This window comes from Silene latifolia, chromosome 1 (genome assembly GCF_048544455.1).
Source record: "Silene latifolia isolate original U9 population chromosome 1, ASM4854445v1, whole genome shotgun sequence".
Taxonomy (NCBI): domain Eukaryota; kingdom Viridiplantae; phylum Streptophyta; class Magnoliopsida; order Caryophyllales; family Caryophyllaceae; genus Silene; species Silene latifolia.
This window is the reverse complement of record NC_133526.1, coordinates 16,727,460-16,749,059: the sequence shown is the minus strand read 5'-3', so window position 1 is coordinate 16,749,059 and position 21,600 is coordinate 16,727,460. Positions and strand designations below refer to the sequence as shown.

General features: G+C 36.4%; 1 protein-coding gene across 1 annotated transcript; it reads right to left on the bottom strand.

Moving 5' to 3' along the window:
- Window positions 1–939: 939 nt before the first annotated feature.
- LOC141600047 (uncharacterized) lies at window positions 940–7,931 on the bottom strand. The gene is made up of 2 exons (XM_074420224.1): window positions 7,566–7,931; window positions 940–1,221 (listed from the first exon to the last, which is right to left on the bottom strand). Exons 1-2 carry the CDS (start codon window positions 7,823–7,825, stop codon window positions 1,116–1,118), a joined length of 366 nt encoding a protein of 121 aa, XP_074276325.1. The 5' UTR covers window positions 7,826–7,931; the 3' UTR covers window positions 940–1,115.
- Window positions 7,932–21,600: the final 13,669 nt, after the last annotated feature.

Genomic DNA, 21,600 nt, shown 5'->3' with positions numbered 1-21,600 from the left:
AGCATATTACCTTGTGAATAAAAGAAAGATATTTTTTTTTCCCAGAACTCATTTTTGGTGAAAGAATAAAAGGACTGCATTTATTGACGATATAGCATCTCGCATTAGATTCCAATTTGGCTTTACCTACTTAATTTTCCAGTTTGTTTTGCCAGACGTAGGGCTGCTAATGAGAAGAGGCAACTCGCGAGCAACTCGAGCTCGGCTCGCTCAAAGCTCGGCTCGGGCTCGAAAGCTTAACGAGTCAAGCCGAGCTAACGTTGGCTCGGCTCGAAAAGCTCGTGAGCGACTCGAACTTGTATAATTAGACAAGATATTACCCATATTTTATTAAAATATTTTGTCATGATTATATGTTTCTATTACACATAAAAAATGTCCCATTGTTTTTCCAATATTTGTATACTTCCTTCATTTCATTCAATTCCATACATTTCTCTTTTTTAACACTATTCACAAATAGGGAGAATTTTCGATAGAGATCTTGTTTTAATTGTCTTACAGAATAAATTGTCAATAACAAATTTTTATAGTTTTTACTAATATGTAACTAAAGATATGAATAAAAGAAAACGAGCATTGATATACGTGTATAAAGCAAATGTATTGGAATTGAATGAAATGGAGGAAGTATAAAACTTTCCGAGTGTCATTGAAAATATAGAGAGAGAAAAAACGAAAATTCAACAATTATATATAGGCTCGAGCTTACCCGAACTTGATAACGAACACAATTTGTTCAAGTTCAGGTAAGCTCGAGATCGGCTCGAGGTCGAGTTTTACTTTTTTGAGCACAAGCCGAGCCAAGCCAAGCTCGGGCTCGGCTCGTTAACACCCCTTGCCGGACGCCCAGACCTTGGATAACTTCAGCAATACGATAAATTAAAATTCAATGATCTACCGCGAAAAGTGAACTTGACAAATTTTGTGAAAATGATAAAAACGAAGAAACTGGTCGACATTTCTATGAACATAATACTTGAAGGTAAGGAAAAGGGCGGCCAACATCATACATAATACATGAAATAATTCCTAGGAATCAAATGATTTTCGTTGCCAATTGTAATTGACATATTCTTTCATTTTAAGCATAATTGTAAAGTAGTAAAATAATCTCACATGGACATCAACTTGGGACCATTGTCCGGCAAGCCCATACCAGCAGCTAAATCTGCATCAATTTGGCAATGTGGTGCAACATCACTCGACATCGTCTTCAACCTGCATTATGTGAAAGAGAAGATCAATTACATTTTCTAAGCAGATAGCATCTCGGAAGAAATTATCAGTTACTTGGTCAATCAAATGCTTAGAGTTGTATTTGCTTTAGTATCTTATAAATTGAGCTCTACATTTAACATTAATTCTACAAGAGGGGTGCTGACGAGTGATGAGTACCCTGAAATTGGGTAAACGAAACCAAAAGAAGATTCCTCATATCAGGATTGTCACGCTAAATTGCTCGGTGCAGGTAACCTTTTTAAGTTTCTGATAATTTTTTTTGTCCAGTAAATTTCTGATAATATGAGAATCTCATGCTGACTCAAGCTCACAATCATAAAACTTGCTTATTTTCTTGAAGACGCAAGGGAATAATAAAGGAGCCTATAAGTCTATAACTACCACCCTCTAGAACAGCTAGCCACAAACGGTAACACGTTATTAGTATCCGCGAAAAAAATCATAACTCATACTCGTTAGATCAATATGATTTCTCACTCCTTTTCTTATTACATAGTCCCAAAATGCTTGATTCAAGTCACGTAGTCCGTATTATATTAATTTTTGGGGGGAAAGTTGGAGGGAAAATTTGATTAGTGTGGGTATACATTGCAAATAAACAGTTGTTAACTTCATTTTTAAAGCTAACCTAACACACCCAAAAAGTGATCAAACTCGCACATAAAAATCTCCATACAAATCATTTCATTTCACTTCATTTCGATTCCGACGGCTAACGAAACAAATCAAATTGCTAACTTAACACGGGAGCTCGTCGTATAATTACTATGGTAAGGTATAAGGTAATATTAGTATAATTAACATTACATTAGGTAATTAGTGCTTTTGTTATTAGGGTATGACCACACGATTGTTACATTGTAGAGGGAAAATGGACATTGGAATCGAAATGAAATGATTGTAGGAAGACTTGTATGTGTGAGTTTGATTAGTTTTTCGGTGTGTTAGCTTTAAAAATGAAGTTAACAATTCTTTATCGGAATTACTTTTTCACATACGAATTTTATTCTTTCACATACATTTTTTCATAAACTTTCCATATCATGCCCCTTTTCCTCAAACCTAAACAAATTTAGTCTTATATGAACTTTTTTCCCAAAAATTGAATCTAATTGTCTAAAAACTTGATAATGGATTATATTCTCCAATTTTTTGCAATTATTAATATGTTTTGCTGAAAGTATTATTAGGGTTTATTAGTTATTGAAATTAATATGTTTACTTGTTTGTCAATTACGGAGTATCATCAATAGGGTTTATGGTTAGTGGAAGGCGCGGTGGTTAGGGTAGTGGACGGTTATGGCTGCAAGTATTTTATGCCGGTCACTTACAATAGCATTCAACCGTGCTGCAAGTAATTGTTACATACAACTGTATGACATGTTTAAAACAATTAATCATACAAAATCACCACCCCAGGTGGAAGTGCAGGCAAGCACAGTAATAAAGACAAAAACTTGTTCCACATCAATTGAAATTGATCATATGAAGGTAAAATGAGAAAATTTTATACTAGAAATGGTTAATGGTTTTAATTGAGAAGCAATTGCACGCAGTATCAACTAAAGGACAATGCAAAGAGTGAAAAAATGTGAACTTTCTTGTCAAAGCACAAGTGGCCCTCCGTCCACTGCCAAAATAGCGTAACACCACTAAATTTGTGCAGATAACAAAAGTATATGATTAACAACCATTAACTGGGTATATTAAATCAAGGGTTGTCGGAGAAATGGGACGCCGAGGTTGGCTGGAGAACTGGCTGTCGGAGTAAGGTTGGACGGTGGGGCTTGCCGGAGGGAGGTGAAGGGAAGGGAGAGAAAAAAAATTCAATTGAATGAGGGAGGGAGGAAAAAATGACAAGGACATAATTGTAAAATGTGTGTGAAAGAGTAAAATTCGTATGTGAAAAAGCACGCCCCTTCTTTATATGCAATATAGACCCACCGTCCCACCCTAATCAAATTTTCCCTAAAGCTTTTCCCCCAAAAATTAATATAATACGTAAATTATATACATAAAATCCGAAAATCAATATTAATTAAAGAATATGAAAATAATGAATATATTACGATAAACTAAAAACAGAATAGCCATTAAAATGGAATGATATACTTCACAAAATCTTTCCTAAAATCAAGCTAACAATAATTTTTAAAAAATAAATTTTAAATAAAAATGTTAAATATAAAAAAATGTTGAATATATAAAATTAACTAAAAAACGGAATAAATATTAGGTTTTGATTAAAAACTTACGGTTAATCGATTTTGAGTAAGTTTTGATTAAACTATCGATTTTGATTAATGTAATTGAATTAGTTTTTGATTAGTCGAATTGAATTAGTGTTAATCGAATTGATTAATCGAAATGGATTAGGTTTTGATTAATCGAATCGATTAATAGAGTTTGATTAGGGTTAACCGACTCTTCTGAAGTTAAAGAGTTTGAAAACGAAAATTAAAAATAATAATAATAGATCTAAATGTATAAAGGGTTATTTCATGGGAATAATCCATCCTATATCCCATCTTCTCATATTAATCTATCCTCGTGTTTAACTGGCAATAATCTCATCTTTGACGTCATTTAACTTTTAGTAGACCAACCCCATTTTTGACCTAAGACTACCGGTTTGTAAACAAGTGACCCCTTTAACTTCTTCATTTCTTCAATTCTTTATTTCTTCTTCTTACCAACCAACAGTACAACAGTACAACACAGACAACACCTCACAACCAACACTCGGCACCCACTATCTACCACCACACCATCCACCACCCATCGCCCGACAACCCACATCCAACCACTCCAACTAGCCGGAAAATTGGCTTTCGTCCCCAAAAACGATCTTCCACCAACGAAAATTACCTATCGGAATCGACCCTCACCTTCGGAGACGCAATCAATTGCCAAAAAATATAGTCCGGAATCGATCCTTGTCCTCAAAAACATCATCCATCTCGGCACCAAAATTAGCCGGTGGTCTTGAGATCAACTTTTTTTTTATCCAAATTAAGCCCATATATCCAAATGAAATCCAATTTTTAATTTGAATCACATAATTTTTTTAAAAGGAATTGGGGATTTCAGGGGAATTAGGGTTTGTGATTTTGATTTTTTTGGGTTTTGTATTGTATATACCTTACCTTTAATGAAATTGAAGAAAAAACGAAATAAGGAAGGAAGAAATTATATATAGAGAAAATGAAGGAAGAAGAAGAAGTGAAGGATGACATAAGAAGCAGCAGGAGAAATGGAAAAGAAGGTCGCGTATGTCATATTGTCATTATTCATGAGGTGGTGGAGTGGTGACGGCGGGTGTGTGGGCTGGTGGCGAGGAGGTAGACGGCAGCGGTGTTGTCGGGTAGAGGGGGTGTGCGGTTTACAACTGTTGTCGGTGGTGGGTGTTGTTGTGGGTGCAGGTCGGTGGTGGGAGTGTGTGGTGGCTGGTGGTGGAGTTGGAGAGAACTTTGGGGAATTAAAGTGTTGGGAGATAAGTTAATTAGATAGGTTAATTAGTTTTATACACAAGGGTAACCGGTTGTCTAGGTAACCCTTTCATTGGTGTACTACAAGTTAAATGACGTCAAAGATGAGATTATTCCCAGTTAAATACGAGGATAGATTAATATGAGAAGAGGGACATAGCCCCCCCCCCCCCCCGGCCCGCCTTCCCGAAATTAAAATTGATCAACAATATAAAACGACATCAACTTCTTAAAGTCATTGTGATTATTATCATTCCAAATTGACAACTCGTGATAATCCAAGAGAAAAGGTCAATTGTCAATTGGGGATGAGAATAGTTAGAATGACTTTAACAAGTTGATGTCGTTTTATATAGTTGATTAAATTTTATTTCCTGGCCGACAATCATTGCAAGAATAGACATTGGGCGAAGGCTATAATAGAGAACATTAGAAAGACTTTGAAAAACGTCAATTAGAAGTTGAACAAACCCGTGACTCCAAAAGAAATTGTCTCTACTTCTTTTCCCTATTATACTAGGATTACTTTTTGAATAATATTTAGAGAGTATTATGTTTATTACATCCAATTTTAATTTTGAAGTGTATTATTGTTCAGTTTTGTTAGGCATTAGTATATGAGAGAATTACGAAACTCCACCCCCGTTCCATTGGTGCATCTACTAACTGTCCCAGTAAACAAAGGTTCTCTTGTAAGACACAAGAAACAATTTCAGTGACATCAAAGAAAATGATGCAAGTATTTGCTTCACATGAGTTGATTATTAAAAGATTAAATGCAATATATGTCAACTAATTCGTGCCAAAATCAACAATACCCCAACATGTTTCTTGTGTAGATTTCAAAATGCAAGTAATGTGCTAAATCAACAAACCCGGACATGTTTGGTCCAAACGACATCTTGGATAGGGGAAGTGTCTTGGATAAGGTAAGTGAAGATTGGCAGGTAAAAACCGTATCAATTGTTTGTTTGTTTCTTGTCGGAAGATTAGACTTAAGCAATTTTATTAGCAAATAATAACCTAGAGTAAGTGAAAAAAGTGGGTAAGATAATCATGTTGTTGAAAAAAGTTTGAACTCTTGTCAACACATTAATTTCTTAACATAGAGGAAGTATTATTCGCAATGTCATTTAACAATCAAAGGATTCAAGGTCTACGAAAGAATTCATGGACTTTCTAGATAGGATAAAACTCCTAGAAGGTTTGAAAGTAGAATTCACAATAAATATGATCAAATGCTATTTCTTCTCAATGTCTCATTCACCATTACTAATATTTACTTGCTAATTGTTAATCAACAGAAGAAAGCTAATTCAAGTGACAAGCATTTGCTCTATTGTCTTCTTACTAAGGAATAAGAGAAAAAGAAAGACAATGATACATTTAGCAACCAAATGAATAGCATTCTCACTACGGAACTCCATTAGAAGAGTGGATCGAAAGAATAGAAATCAGAGCGCAAAATGTAAATGAGGGAGACACGGTCGATAAATTTAGTGGGGGAATGAATCTCACCCATACCGACACCATTACCTCCCTATCACTAACCATTCCACCCCTATCACTAATCATCCCACTCCTATAATTAGGCTTGGTGGTGGTGGTGGTTGCGGATGGTGGTACGATAGAAAGGTTATCGGTGATAACGTCATAAAGCGAAAGCACACTCTTCCAAGTAGGAAAAATGCAAAACAGTTTTAGACTTGCAAATTCCTCGTTCTTTCATTAACATTATAATGAAATTTGCCCATATAGCCACTTGACTTAAATGTTGTCCTAGAGATCAATTTTATTTCAATCTGAGTGAGCAATAATATCTGAAACATGAAAATATCTTGCACCAACATAACCAAAAAAAAAATTATGTTGCACATTGTCACCATCTCGCTAATCACAACCAAGAACCTCCAACAAGAAAACAAAAGGCACTAAAGTAAAATAGCGCTTTGTCAGTATAGTCCAAATTAAACTCTTGTATTGCAAAAAAAAAACATTAACTATACACCAAATATAAGTTATTCAATTCAGTTGCGAATTTGTGTTGGTTCAGAATCATTTAGCTCAAACTTAGTAAGTCCAACGATTCATGCTTTTCAAGTTAAACCTGTTTATTGAAAAGGTTGGAAAACTAACCAATAACTGCAAACCTTCAATCTACCATGCAACTCATATTATCCCTTCAATTAAAAACACACGAATAACCAAACACTAGTTCTTATATGAGATAGTCTCATGATAAGATAGTACGCATTGTTTCACATTATCTTAATGAAAGATGGTCTCTCGAGAGATTGATTTACTCATGACTAATTTGGTCGGTTCAACTTTCACCAATACTACCAGCCATGGAATGAGGGGACTAGTCCAGCCCCCTAACTAATGAACGAAAAAAATGAAAAAACAAAAATATTTAAAAACTTTCATTTACAATTTAATTTACTCTATCACATTACTAATTATCCGTCTTAGCCCCTAACTACGAATCCTCAAAGATTGTACGCTTTGTTTCACATTATCCGTCTTAGCCCCTAACTACGAATCCTCATCCTGTCAATAACTCTACCTCACTTTTATTCATCCCAAAATCACGTAGTCGGCTCGACTCTCACCAACCTACCCACTAAGTACCCAGTTCCCACTCATGAAACGATGCGACTAATTTCCCATCTCCGTCTTAGCCCCTAACTACGAATCCTGGTTCCATCACTAACTCTCCCTTACACAGTAATCAAACACCAACACAAACAAACGAACGACAAAAACCTACGCAAACAATCATCAAACAACAAAAGAAAAAAACAGAGCAAAATAACAAAATTAAAATTAAAATACCGTTTCTTGTGGCGCTTAGTCTTGAAGTGCTCGTCTCTGACGGTAACATTAGCGAAATAACGATCACAGTGAAGACAGTAATACTGACCCATACCAGGCAAATCTTCATCAACCGGCAATGGCTTCCCTTCGCCATTTTCGATTTTCTTGAGGGTGTCGTAAACGGCGTCGTCTCCCATCAGTTCAAATTTGGAACGACGTTTAGTTTTGTGGGAGTATCTTCGCTTACTTACCTTCCTATGCGGGCATTTTCCTCCCATTTGTTTTGTTGAGTGATTGCGATTTGTTTGTTCTAGGGTTTTTGGCGCTCTGGTGTATAGAGAAACCCTAGAATTTGGGGATTTTTTTGACAATCTGATAAGAGATCGCGGGTTTAGTATAGAGGTGCTCGACTACGCTAGTAGGCCAAGATGGGCTTAAAACTGGTGGTGTTAATGATGGGCTTATTATTTGTGCAATTGTACCTCATTATATAGTCCAAGCCCGGCCCAATGCTTTTAGGAGAATTGCTCTGTTACTTTCTCCAAGAGAGTCTCATGTAAAAACGTTTTACATGTAAAATCACTAAATAACTTACTATGGGTAGTTACTTTTGGGATATGTTTAATACAATTAACTTGTGGTTTAACACTAAAATTTGTATAAAACGGCCTTATATAAGAATTATCCAACTTTCTCGTTGAAAGATTCTTTTGTGTTTTTTTTTTTACTAAATTAAAACTATGTGCAATTTTTATTCAATCATTTACGATTTTGTAAAATAATATTTATTACTCCCTTCATCCCGGTCATTTGATTACTTATTTCATTTTGGGATGTCTCGGTTCATTATTTACTTTTCTATTTTATGAATGATTTGATGAGTAATTTGATCCACTTGTCATCTAATAATTGGCTTGCTCCTCTTTCCTTTGTCTTTATACCAAAGGTAAACAATTGATCCGGACGTAGGAGTGTACTTTGCATATCTCTTTGCTCATCTTCTGATAGGCTATCGCACACCTATACAAGATAATATTTATACCCTAGACACAAATTAATGTAGTACGTAGGGGTCGAACCACAAAGAGACGGGAGTTGTTAATTAGTTGTTATAGAGTGAATTTTATCTTGGTAGATGCGGTTGATTGATTGATTGGTTGATTATGCAAATAAAATAAAAACAGCAATAAAAAGAAATTGTCTAGGGAGGTCGGGTCACACATGCTAATTACGTAAATGTTTATGTCAAGTTAGGAAGTTGATTTCACGATAAATGTTTAGGCTTAAAGACACACACCTTACGATATTAGTGTCAACCATAGACCGGGTCCTAGAGAAACTCTCGTCCATGACTAGGTCGTTCTATTACACATGTTTAGTCTAATTCAATTCCGTGCCTCTCGACTTTTAGAACGAATAAACAAACTTAATCAATGAATAAGGCCTTTAAACATAGATTAAACATTAAGGTGCAAACATGTGATAGAAACAATTTATCAATTTAGCTTAACCTCATTTTGACATTTACATATTACTTAATCATGCATGGCTTCCTTTATTCCCTAGACAAAGGTAAATTATTCTAACATTGTGAAAATATAAACTAAACTAATGCTAAATGAATTGATAAATAACATAATTAAAATAAAGATAGAATTACCTTGAATGGAAATAGAAGAACAATTACAAATGGAAGTAACTTGGAAATAACTTGGAATAAATCTTGAACTTGATAATAGAAATGTTGTAATAAACTAATATTAACTAAACTAAACTACTAAGGGGTTGTTTGGTTGATCAAGGAACTTAATTTTCCTAGGAAAATACTATTCATGAGAATTAAGTTCCCTCATCCAATTCGGGTGAATTTCGGAAAAGTGTTTGGTTGCTCATGTAGAAATTAAATACCACAGGAACTTCCAATGACCAAGGGGGGAGTAGGTAAGCAACTTCCTACATCATGTAGGCATTGGAAGTTCCTGGGAAGTTCTAATTCCTACATTTTCCAAAATTTATGGCAACCAAACAACCCATGTTTTTCAAAATCATGGGATTTTACAATGCCTATGTTTTCTAAGTGGCAACCAAACGACCCCTAACATTTAGAGAGAATTTTGGAATAGAAATATGTGTAAGAATTGTGTAAAGGGTGTGTGAGATTAGCACCCCTTATATAGGAAATAAGGGAGTAAACTTTGTAGAGGAATCCCAAAATGGCATCCTAAGCACACTCTTAATTTTCCTTCAATTCTTGAGTAATTGCCAAAAGGAAATGTAAACAAACTAACCTAAACTAAGCTAACCTAAACTAACTACTAAGATTTAGAGAGAATTTAGATGGAAAAATAGGTAGAAAGATGGTGTGTGGTGTGTTGAAGTCTACACCCTTTATATAAGAAATAAGGCGTGAAACATAGAGTAAATACAAGGAGTCAGCCCCAAATATTTTCTCTTAATTGCTTGATTAATTACCAAAGGAATTCTAAGTGAGCCACTAATTCCATCATAATTCACTTGGTTAAATGTGATATTAGCATCCTAAGCTCTTCTTAGCATCCAATAATTTCCACCATAATTTGAACTTTGAATTTGGGCTTGACTTTGCACAATGACTTTGCTTGTATTTTCATTTTGATCCAACACTTTATTCATGCAAAATCCATGCACTTCCAACACTTAGCCCAAACTTGTGCTCTTACTTAGCTTATTTCTTCTAGTAGCTTATTTGTAATATTTTAACTCCAAAAAGTTTAAGTACCTACAAAATATGACAAGACAAGCAAAGATACTAGAATACACATATTAGCTTATAAAACACTAAGATAAGTGCTAAATGACATGTGAAATAAAGCTAATATAAGGGGTTAAAATGTATAGAAAATGCACTTATCAAACTCCCCCAAGCTAAGTCCTTGCTTGTCCTCAAGCAAGATCATCCCAACATTGCAAATCCCAAGTAGTTAACAAGCAATTGATTCAAATCCTGAAACAACATGGGCATAAGGATAAGCAAAATCATGGATGAGATTTACATGGCGGCGTAGTGTGGTCGATTTCAAGTAAACTTTTCGGCTCTTGCGTGATCTTTTGACTTTCGGACTCTCACGATCCACTCATAACTCAATTTTGTGAAAAGGACATTTTTGTGAATAATCACTCAAGCTATCCTCGACTCATGAGAATGTGCCCGCAATGTAATATGGCAAACAATCAAATCATAAGCCAAAACAATCAAATGCAAGCAAATAATGAAGCCAAAGGGTTAGAAGAAGGCTTTATTGTGATATGGGACATAAGGAGGACAAATGATTATGGATATGTGGAATTAATGTTAAGCTAGCAACAAAACCATGTGAAAATGCTCATTCCAACCCAAAATAGCCCAATTAGAAGACAAATGATTTCTTACATTACAAACCTTAAGAATTTCTCCAAAATATATAATTAACCATATGAGAAATCTTAACTTCTTCTTCTTCTACCACTTATTATTAATATCAACTTCTTCAAACAAATCTTTTCTTTTCTTTTTTTTTCTTTTCATTTTTGTCCTCATCCTTTTTTCTTTCTTTTTCTTTTTCTTCAACTCTAATTTTTTCTTTCATAGCACAACCGGAAAACAATGACATCCGGCAAACAAATTCATAATGACATAAATTTTAAAGAACATCCCAATTTTGAGCATCCCATCACCAAAAGACATAGCTACTAGCTTTAACAAGGGTAGACTATTTTTAATGTAACTAGGGAATAAGAATATGTGAAGGGGGCTAGAAAATGGGCAAATTTATCAATGTGAATTTGGCTTCAAAAATGCATAGCAAAATGAAAGTAAAGCTTAAAAGAGATGAAAAGAAGACCATATTTGTGCGTTTTGATGTAACACACACCATAAGGAGACCTAACACTCACTTAAGTGAGACCAAATAAAGATGAAATGTCCTTTAAGCAGGTTCTACCTTACCAATTTTGTAGCTTGCCAAAAGTCAAAATCGAGCCTACTTGGTTTGATTTCTATCTTCCACCTACTATGTCAAGACATCCCCATGCATGCTAAATCCCGTCAAACATAGTGAATCAAAAACTATCAAGCTAAACATGAGATAAACAAGGGGCATTTAGGAATAAATTTTAGACTAATTAGCTATTTTTAGTTGTGACTTGTAGGTTTTTGAAGGGGAGAAGAGGTGTTTTGAAGGATAGCATACTACCCCATGTTGTAACCCCGTTCGGGGTCGTAACATTTCCGTTTCCAAAAAAAAAAAAAAAAAAAAAAATTTAAAAAAAAAAAAAAAAAGTCAACGGTCAACCCCGATCGGGGTCGTGACTTTCTTCCTTGTTACGCGTTTTAATAAAAGACGGGATATACTAATCTTTTCCATATGCTTCAAAAGCAAAGGACGGTACTCCTCTCTATTTTTCTTCATTTCTCAATCAAATCACCTCCGAAAACCTCTATTAGCATCAAGGACAAAGTACCCACCGGAATTTTGACCCATTTTTTTGATGAGATGCTAAATGGACGAATCCCCCAATGTTTATGCTAGCTTGGGGGAGGCTCGTTAGTCTAGTAAGTTTTATTTGTTTTACACTTTAGTTTATTTCTCGCAACCCATTAAATATGACCTCTTGTCCTTCTTGTTTATGTGCTTTGCGCCATTTTTATGGTTTAGTTGGGTAATTTGATTGTTGGCACATTGAGGACAATGTTATGTTTAGCTTGGGGGAGATTGCATTTGCATATTAGTTAGTTTGCATTTAGTTAGTATAAATTTAGTGAGAATTTTTGAAAAATTTGTGTGAATTTTTGCTTCTAATTCTTTGCTTGTCCTACTTATGCCCCTTGTTTATCTCATGTTTAGCTTGATAGTTTTTGATTCACTATGTTTGACGGGATTTAGCATGCATGGGGATGTCTTGACATAGTAGGTGGAAGATGGAAATTAAACCAAGTAGGCTTGATCTTGACTTTTGGCAAGCTACAAAATTGGTAAGGTAGAACCTCCTTAAAGGTCATTTCATCTTTATTTGGTCTCACTTAAGTGAGTGGTAGGTCTCCTTATGGTGTGTGTTACATAAAAACGCACAAATATGGTCTTCTTTTCATCTCTTTTAAGCTTTACTTTCATTTTGCTATGCATTTTTGAAGCCAAATTCACATTGATAAATTTGCCCATTTTCTAGCCCCCTTCACATATTCTTATTCCCTAACTACATGAAAAATAGTCTACCCTTGTTAAAGCTAGTAGCTATGTCTTTTGGTGATGGGATGCTCAAAATTGGGATGTTCTTTAAAATTTATGTCATTATGAATTTGTTTGCCAGATGTCATTTTTTTTTTTTTAAAATTTTTTTTTTTTTTTTGGAAACGGAAATGTTACGACCCCGAACAGGGTTACAACATGGGGTAGTATGCTATCCTTCAAAACACCTCTTCTCCAGTTCTCCCCTTCAAAAACCTACAAGTCACAACTCAAAATAGCTAATTAGTCTAAAATTTATTCCTAATTCTAATAAAACATGAAATTGCGTAAAAATTAAAACAAAACAAACTAGTTATTTTCTAATGAATCATCCATCATCCTCTAAAAAGCACATCAATGCCCTTAGAAGTCTATCGTATATCTGCGCATGAGCAACATGAAAACATATATACGCAATTGATAAGATTAAAACATGAAAGACCAAGGGTAAAAATTTATAAATCTTATCGAGGGGCGCAAGAGAGACTTCAAATATTACCACCGTATCACTCCACTCGTCAGCAAGAGATGAAGCATCATGCTTAAGACCATACAATAAATCGTTAGAGCACAAATTATAATCATAAATGGTCTCAAATGGGTGGTAAGTAGAATAAAAGAGGAGAGGATCATCAAAAATGGGAGGTTTATCCCACTTAATTTCTAAGTCGAAAGTGCTTAGACCTCTATCCTCCTCAAATGGATCAACAATATCTTCTACAAATAAATTGTCAATGGGGTCAAAAGACTCGGGAGAAACCTCATTAGAATTACAAAGAATCTCGACAAATTCATTTATAGAAGGTGACTCATCTACTATGGGGTTAATGTCATCAACATGAGTCTCTATATTTTCTATTTGAATGACACTAGGGGGGATTTTAAAAGATAAAATCGGACCATCATCATCATCCAATAGCTCAAAATCGTTAATAGCAAAAGACTCACAATGGGGAGATAGAAAAGCAAAATGAGAGAAGATAGGCTCACGTCGTCTCGGTTTCCCTTGAGAATTTCTTCCCAAACGAGCCTGTAATACTTTAAGCTCTTCTTCAATGCGCCAATAATGGAATTGGCGTGCTAATTCCCGACATTCGGAAGCCATGAAATCTAAGAAATTCCAAAGTTCCGGCCCAATCATGTAGTAGAGACTCCCATTACTCAATTTTAGAGCCAATCCACGGGTCTCAGAATCCATGCCGCCAAGCACGAAATGACCCAAGTAATCCCCATCAAGGACATGTCCAAAGGAGATGAGACTATCGCAAAAGTAGTAGAATCGATCAAGATAGTCAGGAAAAGGCTCATCTTGGAGTTGTGGGATGAATTCGTAACTCATTATGTAAGGCCAATAGCTTTATCACCTACAAAAATAGGCACTAAAACTACAAAGAAAACCGTGAGATGATCCCAAGGAACAAGTATTCTCCGAGACAAAATAAAATAAGATAAAATTCAACAACTAATTAGCAAACAAAACCGTCTCCCCGGCAACGGCGCCAAAATTTGATAGGCTATCGCACACCTATACAAGATAATATTTATACCCTAGACACAAATTAATGTAGTACGTAGGGGTCGAACCACAAAGAGACGGGAGTTGTTAATTAGTTGTTATGGAGTGAATTTTATCTTGGTAGATGCGGTTGATTGATTGATTGGTTGATTATGCAAATAAAATGAAAACAACAATAAAAAGAAATTGTCTAGGGAGGTCGGGTCACACATGCTAATTACGTAAATGTTTATGTCAAGTTAGGAAGTTGATTTCAGGATAAATGTTTAGGCTTAAAGACACCCACCTTACGATATTAGTGTCAACCATACACCTGGTCCTAGAGAAACTCTCGTCCATAACTAGGTCGTTCTATTACACATGTTTAGTCTAATTCAATTCCGTGCCTCTCGACTTTTAGAACAAATAAACAAACTTAATCAATGAATAAGGCCTTTAAACATAGATTAAACATTAAGGTGCAAACATGTGATAGAAACAATTTATCAATTTAGCTTAACCTCATTTTGACATTTACATATTACTTAATCATGCATGGCTTCCTTTATTCCCTAGACAAAGGTAAATTATTCTAACATTGTGAAAATATAAACTAAACTAATGCTAAATGAAATGATAAATAACATAATTAAAATAAAGATAGAATTACCTTGAATGGAAATAGAAGAACAATTACAAATGGAAGTAACTTGGAAATAACTTGGAATAAATCTTGAACTTGATAATAGAAATGTTGTAATAAACTAATATTAACTAAACTAAACTACTAATATTTAGAGAGAATTTTGGAATAAAAATATGTGTAAGAATTGTGTAAAGGGTGTGTGAGATTAGCACCCCTTATATAGGAAATAAGGGAGTAAACTTTGTAGAGAATCCCAAAATGGCATCCTAAGCACACTCTTAATTTTCCTTCAATTCTTGAGTAATTGCCAAAAGGAAATGTAAACAAACTAAACTAAACTAAGCTAACCTAAACTAACTACTAAGATTTAGAGAGAATTTAGATGGAAAAATATGTAGAAAGATGGTGTGTGGTGTGTTGAAGTCTACACCCTTTATATAAGAAATAAGGGATGAAACATAGAGTAAATACAAGGAGTCAACCCCAAATATTTTCTCTTAATTGCTTGATTAATTACCAAAGGAATCCTAAGTGAGCCACTAATTCCATCATAATTCACTTGGTTAGATGTGATATTAGCATCCTAAGCTCTTCTTAGCATCCAATAGTTTCCACCATAATTTGAACTTTGAATTTGGGCTTGACTTTGCACAATGACTTTGCTTGTATTTTCATTTTGATCCAACACTTCCTTCATGCAAAATCCATGCACTTCCAACACTTAGCCCAAACTTGTGCTCTTACTTAGCTTATTTCTTCTAGTAGCTTATTTGTAATATTTTAACTCCAAAAAGTTTAAGTACCTACAAAATATGACAAGACAAGCAAAGATACTAGAATACACATATTAGCTTATAAAACACTAAGATAAGTGCTAAATGACATGTGAAATAAAGCTAATATAAGGGGTTAAAATGTATAGAAAATGCTCTTATCATCTTCCAACCCCTCCCATTTTTCTTCGGCCACCTATGTCGCCTAATCCCCTACTAGCTACATCCTCTTCAAACACCAGGGACAAAAAAAAAATGAGAGAATTGATAAATTGGAATTATTAGCCTTGCAATATAAAAAAAATCTTTAAAAAACACATTTCAACACGCTACTCAATTCTCTTAATTAATTTTCAGTTTCAACTTTTTATTTCTTAAAACAAACTCCAATGACGAGAAAAGTGGACAACTAATGAGATACCACTATTATATAAGTAATTTAATAGAAATAAAAAAAAAACTCTATATGTCGTGCATTTATTGCACGGGGTCTAAACTAGTTAGACTTATAAAATAATTAGATCATATTTGTAAATCGATTTTATACGAAAATTTTATTTGGTTGATCATATTTTTGGGTTTTTCTAAAATGTGTCCTAAGGGCACATGTTAATAACCTTAATATGCTAAGATTAACAATATATTCTCACTAATTATGGAAACAATGAGTTTATACTTAAATATCTCATGAGAATATGTTGTCAATCTTAACATACTAAGGTTATTAACATGTGCCCTTAGGGCACATTTTAGAAAAATCCTTTTTATATTACTTAACCATGCTAAATTAACACCTCATTAGTTTTTCATATTTCAGGTCATGATATTTTGATATGAGGAAAAAAAATTGATCTGTAAAATAATTCAAGAAAACTGAGTAAAATTGAACTCTAAAATAATAGTGGTATATCTCATTAATTGTTCATTTTTCTCGTTATTGTATTTTGTTTCGGGCAAAAAAAAAAAAAAAAACTGAAAATTATATTAATCCAAGAGAATTGAATAATGTGCTGATTTTTTTTATAAAGTATTTTTTATACCACAAAGTTAATGATTCCAATTTATAAATTCTCTCAATTTTGTTTGTTATGAAAGTAATCAAACCTATTTATACTCTTGTTCATACATAGTATGAATAGTACTCCCTCCATTCAACTCCAAATGGTACTTATCACTTTTTCACGTTCGCCAACGCGAGTTTTACTTTGAAAATATCTGAAGTTACACATTTGTAAAAATTATAAAAGTTTGATATTTTAAATGTACTCCTAAAGACGAATAAAAGAAGATCCCACATGAATATATTTTATCTTATATATTGGGAGGAAATGAGAAGATTCTTCTTACTTGTGAATAGTGTACAAAAAAGATAACTATCATTTGGAGTTGAATGGAGGGAGTATAAGTTAAGTTATTCTCAAATAATAATATCAATCAATAAAAGATTTAATAGTTTATAGTTTTATATTATTTATACTTTAATTAAAATATTATAGTTTAGTATTTAGTGAAAATTATATAATTTGAAGAAAATATTAATTTTAATGAAAAGAATTATATAATGAAATACATCATAATTATTAATTTTTTTATTTAGTGAATACAATTAAATTATCAATAGATTCCTTATTTAAAAATATAATTTTTGGAGAGAAAATTTGTGAATTAACCTCTTCTTTTAATAGATAGGGGTTTTGGATCTCAAAGTGACATTCTAAACTTCGTGACAACTCGTGACCACATAACACGTGAACAAAATAGAATCCATCTTTCATATAATCTCCAATCATTGACATATTGGCTAATTTATATAGATTCAATTTCACACTTTGCTTTCATGGCCAATCTAATTTTTTTGTGCTTCTCTTTAAATGGTTGATTGAGTCTAATTAGTCTCTTAACTCTTATGGATAAGCTTCATGATACTTTATCTCAAGGGAATTCAACCGTACAAGCTACGAATTCCTTTAGCAAATAAAATACAAAGGTACCCTAATTATAGCACCTAAATGCGTAATTAGTCATGCATAATAAGCCAAGAAGATAAAAGATTATCCATTAGAAAGGCACAAATATGTCCAAATTCTTAAGTTGTCTCGTCCCACACTCTTAGTCATAGTCCCACACATGTCCCATCTATAATGCATTAGGGTATTTGTATTGGACTTTTAGTTATCTATCTATATATCTAAACAATTATATCATGTGTATTAGTAGTGCTCAAAAAAAGGACTATGATTAGTGATTAGCCACATTAATCAATAGAAATTGAATATGATTGTTTATTTAACAAAACTATCTTTGTGAAAAGTGTTTATACAAGATTTGTGCAAGACATCCCACATAAAAATAAAAATAGTTATGTTGACCACCTCTAAAGGATATGTGGTATTAATCGTCATTTTTGAAACCCCTTTAATATGCGACATACTAACATATACTCTATGAAAAATCTCTAAAAAACGAAATTCTTATTTAAAATGGGCATATTCATCTTACACTTAAAGGGTTAAATATGATATAAAAGACAAAAATAAAATTCCTAGGTGCTATTAAACTATTTGTCTTATTTTTCTACATGAAATGTTATTTGACCCGTTTTAATTATTTTGAGATAGATACATCTGTTTTGACTTTTGAGAAAGACCATTGAGGAAGGAAATATTGAGATAATATATCTGTTCCGGGTGTAATTCCAGATCAAGTATTGTTACCACCCGTGGCTTGTAGAATGATGTCTTGAGTTGGATGCCTCGTCTCTATCGTTCCTCTCGGCCTCTCCTGCAACAATGAACGAACTGAGGGCTTGGCTCTGTGCCAAGCGTACTCACTCCGACGCTCAAGTCAGTAAACTTAGAGGGATAAGTTGTTATTACTTGGCTAAGGATATATTGTAGAGAGATAAGGAAGATATTACCAGATGAATAGTGATTCTTAGGTTAATTTATGGATCCTTTCCTCAATGAAGGTTGAGGAGTATTTATAGACTTTCACCTTTTGTCACGTAGTGGCCAAGTGGCCAAGTGGCTAGCAGGTGGAAAGACCGTTCTACCCTCGGCCGATGGACCCATGGCAGGCCGGCCGAGGGTCTTGGATATGAGTACGCGGACATGTGTCCCTTTGGTGGTTGCGGCCGAGACCCAGTGACAGCCGATGGGTTGCATCGGCTAGATCTAAGTCGTTGACTTTCTTGTGGATATCCTTGACCTTGCTCAATATGTTGACTTGGTTGGTCGGTGCGGGCGAATATGCCCCATCAATTTGCCCCAGGCGTAGTCTATCATGCCGTGGTATGGGCTCCGATGTATCTTTGCCGAGCGTATATTCTGCGCAAGTAATTTCTGAAACTTTTCTGTATCGGCTTCTTCTACCTCGGCCTGGTTCTTACTAGGCCGTACCATATATATCCCCCCTCCGCATGGATGTGTAAAGGGCATCCGATGTGGAAGAGAAAGTGATTTGGCCGAGACCGGGGTTGAGAGTCCGGTTGTTTTTGATTGCCCCCAGGCCGGTGCTCCCTAGCATGGTTGATCACGTGGCCGGCGGAGAACAGATACCTAAGAATTTGTTGAGGAAGATGAATAGGCAGAGATATGAAGGGGCGTGTTGAAGACGCTTGATCACTGTTGCATTGATTGACGTTTAACTGTTGCGACGATTGACATTCCGTGGTTGCATGTCTGACACGTGTCTGTTCGCTGATTGGCTGACGCTTCATGGGCTGTTCCCTGATTGGTCCTTCTTCATGGGCTTTTCCCTATAAATAGGGCAGTGGTTCCGTGAAATTGGCCACCAATTTCATTCTCTCTAAAATTTTCTTCTCTCTAAACTTTCAAGGGCTTCTTTGTCTTCTAATTTTCAGAGTTGTTACTCCGGCGAGTGTTTTTTCTTCAAGGTAAACAAACAAATTTCCTTCTTATTTTGTTAAGTAATCATTGCTATCATGTCTTCTGCTGACGCTGGGACTAGCACTTCTGCGCCGGGGGGTTCCCCGTCGCGCCTTGATGGGGAGGGGATACTAGATGCCATCCCGATAAGGTTTGGGGGCCCTAGGTCCCCCTCTCCCGAAGTTAATCCTCAAATTTTGGAGGAATGGGAGGACGACGATGATGTCGATGATGACGCAGACGATTTTGGTGGTGATGCTGAAAAGGCTCGTCCTAATGAGGGGAGGCAGTACGTTATGGATCACGGCGACGCCTGTAAGGTCCGCCTTGACCGTGCTTGGACCCATAAGTTCGCCAGTTGTTCCGGCGAGAGATTTTTCGAGGGTCATTTTTTCTTTGGCAGGGGATACAAAATTGTTATCCCCGAGGAGGGTCAGCCCTGTTGCCCCTCCGCCGGCTACACCGGCGTATACATTCGGCACTTGGAGTACGGGCTCCGGTTTTCGCATTGAATGAGTACGTTATGGCCATCATTAGGGCCATGAACGTTGCTGTTGCCCAACTGCACCCGTTGGCTATGAGGACCATAGTCGGCTTTGTCTGGCTTTGTCTCTTCAAGGGAGAGGCCCCAACGGTGAATCTATTCCGCCGGCTCCATCATCTCCGGCCATCAATCTCTGGCCGCGTCGGATGGTACAGTGTGCAAACGGAGCAGGGTTATGTCTCTGTTGACAAACTCACTTCTTGCAAGGACTGGAAAGATCGGTGGGTGTATGTTAAGGTGCCGGACGACTATCCGCTGCCCCGTTCCTTTCAGCACCAAGTTAATTTGCGTTGTGAAACTAAGGCGGAGCACGACAGATGGGTCACCCGGAAAAAGCTCAAGATGGATGCCGGCAAGGTCCCTCTTTCGGAGGATGAGAAGCTGGCGATGAGGCTCTTTGAGGCGGACAAGAGTGGGGTGCCGAAAAGATGGATTCCCCCGACGCAGATCATCCTCCAGGATGAGCCGCTCTGCCATGTCGGCCTCATACCGGCCCTAGCACAGGGTGAGTGGGGCCGGTGTGAGGCCCATCACCGCTCTCAATGTTCCTGTTTCTCGAGTTTCGATTTATTTCTTCTACTTAACTCTTGCTTTGTTTCTTTCGCAGATCACTTTGGACCGGACCCGTCTGAGGATATCCTCCGGAGGATGGGACTGCACAAAGATAAAACCGTTGCGAACTTGCATCCCAAGGCTCTAACCCATGACCGCAGGACGTCGCCGAATGATCTCATGGATCAGCAGCTGAAAAGCTTGAATGTGGTGGAGGCCCAGGCGAAGGTTGTTAGCAACATGCCGCGCCATACGCGAAAAACAAAGTCTTCGGCGGCGATGGCGTCGACATCAGTTCCACCTCCCATTCGCCCTGTTCAGAAGGCAACGGTGGAGATCGTTGATATCACCAATGGGGAGTACTCCGATGAGGAGGGGTCTCCCCTTGTCCGTAAGAGAAAGGAGACAGCCTCTACCGCTGTCGTTGCTTCTGCTGCTGGCGAGGAAATGCGTCCTTCGGCCAAGAAGGCCAAGCATGGTACTGATCTATCCTGTGGCTCAGATTTAGCCGGTTCATTAGGCGCTGCTGATGACGGGCTCTCTGGCATGTCTATGCATGTTGATACTGATGCTTTCGTTAAATTTTGCAGATCGGCCGCTGTCGGACGTCGCTCTTAAAGAGCAGCAAGTGGAGGAGAAACCCGCGCAGGCTGGCGATCGAAACGTCACCACCGACTCTTCATCCCAGAGGGCTTCCCCCTCCCGGCTGCAGGCTGGTGATCGAAACGTCACCACTGGCCCTTCATCCCAGAAGGCTTCCCCCTCCCGACTGCAGTGGTGATCGAAACGTCACCACTGACCCTTCATCCCAGAAGGCTTCCCCCTCCCAGCTAGTAGCGGAAAGCGCGAGGTTGATCGAGGAGCTGGCGAGATGGAATGAGCTAACCGGTGCTCGTATTATAGAGCAGGAGAA

Bases quoted from the DNA above. Each gene is read 5' to 3' on its own strand.
- LOC141600047 (XM_074420224.1), bottom strand. From the start codon at position 7,825: ATGGGAGGAAAATGCCCGCATAGGAAGGTAAGTAAGCGAAGATACTCC. The intron at 1,222-7,565 runs GTATTTTAATTT...CACATAATGCAG, and splicing joins ACTAAGCGCCACAAGAAACG to GTTGAAGACGATGTCGAGTG.